Source organism: Priapulus caudatus, unplaced genomic scaffold, assembly GCF_000485595.1.
Source record: "Priapulus caudatus unplaced genomic scaffold, Priapulus_caudatus-5.0.1 Scaffold375, whole genome shotgun sequence".
NCBI lineage: Eukaryota > Metazoa > Priapulida > Priapulimorpha > Priapulimorphida > Priapulidae > Priapulus > Priapulus caudatus.
Genome location: NW_014577436.1, coordinates 137,840 through 144,974, shown reverse-complemented (window position 1 = coordinate 144,974; position 7,135 = coordinate 137,840). Strand labels below are relative to the sequence as shown.

Below are 7,135 nucleotides of genomic sequence, written 5' to 3'. Positions count from 1 at the left end.
ACTATTAAGTACGTAGTTCTAAGGACGGTGTACGAACTCGTCTAGACGATACGTACGTGTGTGTACGTCGTGTGTGCGCGCGCGTGTGTGTGTGTGTGTGTGTGTGTGTGTGTGTGTGTGTGTGTGTGTGTGTGTGTGTGTGTGTGTGTGTGTGTGTATGTGTGTGTGTGTGTGTGTATGCGTATGCGTGTGTGCGTGTGCGTGCGGGTGCGTGTGTGCGTGTGCGTGTTGGCGTGCGTGTGTGACCGTTTGCGTGCGAGTGCGTGTGTGCGTGTGCGTGTCTGTGTGTGTACGTATACGTGTCTGTATGTGTGCATGCATGCATGCGTGCGTGCGTGCGTGCGTGTGCCGTGTGGGCATAACTCTATCGTCTGCGCTATACCTCAAGCAGGCCGCAGACTCCCGCTACCAGCGCGTCTGCGGATCCACGGCAGATGAGAGGTGCTATCTACGCGCCGCATACGCCGACTACAGCGCTCTGCCTCGGTGTTTATAACACCGCCGCCGCCGCAAGAGCCCGCAGTGCGTGAGGGAGCGTGTGCGTGTATACTGTTGCTGTTTGCTGCTGCTGTTGCTGTCTGCTGCCGATACTTGATACCGGGTGAGGAGGCAGGAGAAACATAGAGAGAAGAGGCTTTAGCATTGTGTTCACTATCATCAGCGTTCTTGGTCGATTTTAGTAACTGGTGGATGAGAAACATCGAAGAATCTTCGCTGCTTGCTTCATTAACCGCGGGAAAGATGTGAAGGACGTCGGAGGAACTTTGAGTAATATCGAAGAACCTTCGGCGTTTTGTTCACTGCCGTCGATCCACATACTCTCTCGATTGAGGGGTCAATGTGCGAGGAACGTCGAGGAACACAGCCGAGAAACGTTCGCCGCTGCCTTCATTATCGCGAAATATAGAAACTGGAACAGTTCAGTTGAGACGACTTGCCGAGGAACTGTTGCAGGAATCTCTCTCCGAATTCCACGTGAATTTTCTCTGAGAACTACGGGATAATTAAGCTGGAACATCTACAGCTACGCTCATAAGCCTATGATGTGTGCCAATGCCATAACGGGCGAGAAGACTCTCTGAGGATCACGGCATCGGCTCTACTCTGTGCCATAGGGAGAGAGAACGAGAGATAGGTAAATAAAGGGCGAGGGAGAGAGGATAAGCAAGAACATCAGAGCATCAAGGAGAGTCACATTGAGAAAGAGAAAAAGAGCGAAAGAGAGAGAGAGAGAGAGAGAGAGAGACAGAGAGCGAAAAGGGGAGAGAGCGCGCGCAAAAGAAAGCGAGAAGATAACGAGAGAGAGAGAGAGAGAGAGAGAGAGAGAGGGAGAGAGAGAGACGACGATGAGCACGCAGACGAGAAGAGAGCACGAGAGGAAGCAGAGCAGAGAGAAGAGCCACGAGAAGTATAGAGAGAGAGACGAGACGGAGAGTGACAAAAGAAGAAAGAAGAGACGCCGAAGAACAGAGCAGAAACAACCAAGATACGAGAGCCACAAGAGCAGAGTAGCACCTGAAGCACGCACGAGGAGAGCAGACGAGGAGAGAGACGAGAGAAAGACGCACGAGAGACGAGAGGAGAGAGAGCCACTCGAACCGCCGCTGACGAGAGAGATAGAGAGAAGGTGCAGAGCTAGCCTAGCATCATAGTGCCGTGGATGCCCAACACGCTGCTGTTATAAATCGTAGCTGAGCTGCAGGCTCGCGTAACCCGAGCGCATCCACGCACGTTTGTTTGACAACGAGGCAAAAACCATTCTACAGGCCAGGCTGCCGTCTTCTCTCTCTCTCCTGAGCATCTATCTCTCCTTGCTTGATGCGAAGCAGCGGAGGCAGAGCTGAAATCATATCCGCGTCCGTTCTCGATAGGGAACGAGCTAGGGCCGACGCTCGTGAGAGGCATCTCGTCGCTGGTCGCCCCGGCAACAGGAGTGAAATACCCCAGCAGCATCAACGTCATCAAAGTGCGAAGGAAACATCGTTGCGTTGGTGACGACTTTGCCTATATATTGTCTATATTGTATTTGGTTCTCGCTGCCGCCGTTACAACTACGTACCCGATAGCACGTCGGCCATTCTTTCACCAGTGCCTATCTACGTGTTTGTGTTTGCGGTTTACATGCCGGAGCAGGCCAGCTGGCCAGGCGATCGGTGGAGACAGGGATCTGCGGAGTGGTAATAACCGCCCGTGGTGAGCTTGGCTGGTGAGAAGCGTACTACGTTGTTGGATAGGTTTTTGGCAGACGAGCGCGAATCAGTGCTAACGGCGCACTACGATCACTACCCACATATCGTGTGGGCTAGCAGTTTGTGCATGTGCGTGTGTGTGTGTCACCAGTGTCGCCGGGCTTAGAACGCATCCAGCCATTATACAGCCGCCGAGAAAACTACAGCACTACCTACACGACCCACAGACGTAAGCAAGCGCGCACGTACGCACGCACACACGTACGTAGGAACTGATGGCGAAGATGAAGGTTGAGACGGAGAACAACAACAACGTTGTCGTCGTCGCGCCGTCGCACACCGCCGACGACTTCCTCCACCAGGCCGACGACCTTCCGATGGACGCCGACATCACTTCCTCGATCACGTCCGGCGAATCGAACTGCTCGACAGGCGTCGGCGCATCTTACGTCACGAGCACCGAGCCGCGTCTGACGACGACTGCCGACGTCGCTGCTGCCGACGTTACTCTCAACGGATTCTCCGCGAAGACACGCGGAAAACGCTCGAACGCTGCGAGCCTGAGTAAAGCCCGCATGGCGGCGAACGCCCGCGAGAGGGCGCGCACGCAGAGCGTCAACACCGGCTTTTCGGCGCTGCGCACGCTGATACCGACGGAGCCGGCCGACCGGAAGCTGTCGAAAATCGAGACTCTGAGGCTCGCCGTCAGCTATATAGCGCATCTAGAGACGGTATTGTTGGTGAGCGAGATCGAGGACGAGGCGGCGGCCGATCAGCCGTGCATACGACACGCCGACACGTTGTCGCGCGTGCGACAAGCGACGGCGTCGGCGGGGACGACACCGCACGTCGTCATGCAGCCGTCGCTGTGCACGTTCTGCCTCAGCTCGAAAAACGTGAGTATATATGCGTGCGAGATCTGTGTGAGTGTGCGTGCGTGCGTGCGTGCGTGCGTGCGTGTGCGTATGTGTGCGCGTGTTTACGCGTGCGCGCACGTGCGTGCCCAATTATATGCATGTGTACCGTGTGTGTGTGTGTATGCATGCGCGCACGTGCGTGCCCAATTATATGCATGTGTACCGTGTGTGTGTGTGTATGCGTGCGCGCACGTGCGTGCCCAATTATATGCATGTGTACCGTGTGTGTGTGTATGCATGCGCGCACGTTCGTGCCCAATTCTGTTCGCGTGTTCGTGCGTGTGTGTATGTAAGCGTGCGTGCATGTTTGTGTCCATAAATGTGCGTGTGTGGGTGCGTGTGAGTATGGATAGAGCTGCAGCCTTGCATTTGCAAACATTGAAATGTAGGTATTTTTGCGAATCGATAACTTGAAAATATATCACGTGTATTTATCGGTGATATATAGCGCCCTCTATACTGCACCATATACTGACTCATTTGATAAACTCGATAGGTCTAGATAGAAACAACGATTGACACATTCACATTAGCAAAACCGTGTCAACGAAAAGCTTCACGACGCCTAATTTTCTATCACGTGAATATTGTCGCTATCGAGCGATTGACAAAAAGTTTTTACGCAATTTGTTCTTAGTTTTAGTTCACAATGGTTAAGCCATAACGCGTTGAACGTGAACGTGAAGAAACTGTTTACATAGTTTCTTAGCATCTTGTCTGTACCCGACCACTGATCTCTACTATACTAAGTTAGTATAGTAGAGATCAGTGGTACCGGCCAATCACTGCAGCAGCACCACGCGTCACCTGACCGAGTTATCGGGCTCAAAAATTACGGATTACCTTAATTTAACCCTTTGTGACGACTCATAATATGAGTCTATTGACATAATATCGTAAATTCTGCATAAATTTTAATTACTGAGCTCGCAGTACATGGCGCAGTACACATCTCAGTGCATATATATAGATATACATACATACCTGTATCAACGCTGTATAGCAGATAATATTGCATTGAACCGATCGCTCCTATATCTATCATTACCTATAACCATGTAACCTGTATATCTACTTATATTTCCTATATATCTACATATATATCCTATATACCTATTTTATGTATCCTGCGACGATGGTGGATAGATCCTGATGGATAAAAACGAATGTTTATTTTTACTTACTCCTGATCGATGTGGCTTACACATCTACCCATGTATCTAAAAAACCCAAGACAACGAGATTTATAGCTCTAGGTAAGCATGCACGTAAATATAAATATAGCAATCGACTGACAAATGTGCGATTTTGCGGAACTCGATCGTCTCAATGACTCAAATGATTCAAAGGAGTTAAAGTTCAAAAGGTTCTCAAGGAGTTAAATTTCATGACCACACACTTCACAATGCATAAATGCAGAATTATCATTAAAAAAATGTGAAGGGGTAGCAATCAACCATTGTGATTAGTATTACAGCTACATATTCCCCATTTATACTATGTAAAATGACAAGATATAAAGGCCTTAATCCTTTCAGAGATTAGCAAGTAGAAATAATTTTAGTAACTTCAACTCTCCCACGCTGGCTAACCTTCTTACTATTCCACTGAATCGTGTTTTGTTAGGTCGCGATAATCGAATAGCTCAGTCATTTTTATCCATTGACAAGTTTTCGAAATTCCAAGTCCAATTTTAATTCTGACTCTGTATCGTGTGGATATCGCAGATTGTCGTCAGTATTCAATATATTATAGCAAAAGATCATAGTCAACATAAATATGCTTGGCATGTCATTCTCGGTGTAATAATGATTCGCTGCATACTCGCCGTGCATTTTATGACACGTTCACTGCGGTTCTATTTATTGTTTTTATCGTCTTTCTCGTTGGTCGATTTTATCGTATTTTTCTTGTGGTGTCAACGAGGAGGAGTTGCGAAACACGCATCCGCGTAAAAATACGTTTTTACAATTAATAAAAAATATCCGATCCCTCCAGCCGTTGCACGTGTTCGCTACCGCAGCGGAATGCCGACTTTATGTCATATTCTCGTGTCGTATAAAAAACGTGAACTACCGCGCTGCAGACAAAGAACGACAAGAGTGTCCGTGTCCGGGGCTAACCGGGATCGATGACTTTACAAGGGTCCGATGTCACCGGGCCGGGAGGGTATATGGATCAGTGGAGGTATACGACTTGCACTATAGGCCTACACCAGTCCCCGCCACCGACTAACGCTGAAAATATCACTAGGCTTGAGCGCGGTACCATAAGATCCCACCATGCACGCCGGCATATTAACATTTACTAGGCCCCTGGCAATATAATTTTCGTAATGTAATACAATGCGATGCTAACTTGTGCAATATACGAACGACGTCGCGCACGTTGTAAACGTATTCTCAATTGCGCGTGTCTATAGTTATGCCATGTGTCTGTCGCTCACATACACCCGGCTGCTGGCTACTGTCATTTCTAAACCATAAAAGCTATTTTTTTTATCAACTATTAGGCAGTTTATACGCCATCACAATAATTTTTCTTCTGTTTTTTTTTCTTCTTCTTCTCCTTCTTCTTCTTCTCTTTTTTCTTCTTCTTCTTTTTGTTATTATTATGTGGATTGCATCAATAGATTAGCTAGCTCCATTAGGAGTTTCCAATCTAATTATATCGTGTTTCAACGACACTAATTAAGATTGCGTAGACAATCGCTAGCTCTCGCCATCCAAGCAGTGTAGATGCACGTGATGTTGCACGCAGCGGAGGAGCATCACCAGCATCCCGATTCCCGACACTATTCGACTGTTTACCCTTAATAGTCACAGTTCGTAAACCAAGGAGGACCCTTCTCGATTTTCCCGCGGAAAAGGGTGGCCAGCGTTTGTCGTTGCATCTTAGACTGGTACCGTCGTAGAGAATCAATTATGGGATAGGCCACATGGGAAGGTTGGAATCAGTCTTGTCGAGTACGTGACGTTGACACCGATTCCCCTGTTTATCTATTGATGCTAATTAGACTCCCTGTCTCTATCTCTGAACACTCCCGCTTCTCCCTCTCTCACACTCTCTCTATCTATCTATCTACCCTATGCTCTCTGTCTCTCTCACTCCCTTCCGCTGCCCCTCTCTCTTTCTTTCTCTCTCTGGTCCCCCTTCTCTTTTGCTAGCTCTCTGTCGTGCGCGCGCTCTCTCTTCGGGTGGCCACTGTCCACTCTGCCCGTCAGCGTGGCCGGGTCTGGTGGCCACACTGTCCACGCTGTCAGTCAGCGTGACCTGGTCGGGTGGCCACTGCATGTCCACTCTGTCAGTCAGCGTGACCTGGTCGGGTGGCCACTGTCCACTCTGTCAGTCAGCGTGGCCGGGTCGGGTGGCCACTGTCCACTCTGCCCGTCAGCGTGACCGGGTCGGATGACAGATGGCAGTCGGCGTCCCGCTGCCTCGGCGCACAGCGCGTCTGCGTTACGTGTCTCAGCAGTTCGTTATCACCAACGATCATCTCCCATGACCACCACCGCTCCCCCGCCTACCCTGCCGCTCAGCGCCCGCGGATCGCGCAACGACGCCGGCTGAAACCGGGAGCGAGCTGCAGGGTGGCCGGGAGAGAGCGCGCGCCCCCCTGCGGACTCTCCGGTGATGACTGCAGGCAGCTGTAGCGGTTTAGCGCGACACAGTGATACTTGGTCGGCGCGCAGCGTGGCTTGTTGTGTCTCGCTCGCCGGAGTGCTGCTACATTTACTTTTACTACAATCACGGCGAAGTGTAGGGTTACGCGGCGCTACCGAGTTTTTTTACTCTTCTTCTTCTCCTGCTGCTGCCGCATCTTCCTCGCTTCTCCTTTGCGCACTTCCCTGTTACTTATGGTGTGTATTCTGTTTCATAATTCGATTCAAATTCATTCGATGCGTGAATCGAATGATTCGATGCATCATTCGATGCATCATTCGATTCACGCATCGAATCATTCGAGGCCAGGCGAGCAGGCGGGCAGGCCAGGCAAGCTGGCAGGCAAGCAGGCAGGCAGGCAGACAG

The 7,135-nt window shown here is 50.0% G+C and overlaps 1 protein-coding gene across 1 annotated transcript in view; it reads left to right on the top strand.

The window, feature by feature from the left end:
• Positions 1-1,614: 1,614 nt before the first annotated feature.
• Positions 1,615-7,135, top strand: part of LOC106809680 (transcription factor 15-like) — a 13,374-nt gene continuing 7,853 nt past the window's right edge. The window contains exon 1 of the mRNA XM_014812850.1: positions 1,615-3,085. Coding sequence (XP_014668336.1) covers positions 2,465-3,085 — 621 coding nt within the window. The 5' untranslated portion in view covers positions 1,615-2,464. The remainder of the gene's footprint in view (positions 3,086-7,135) is intronic.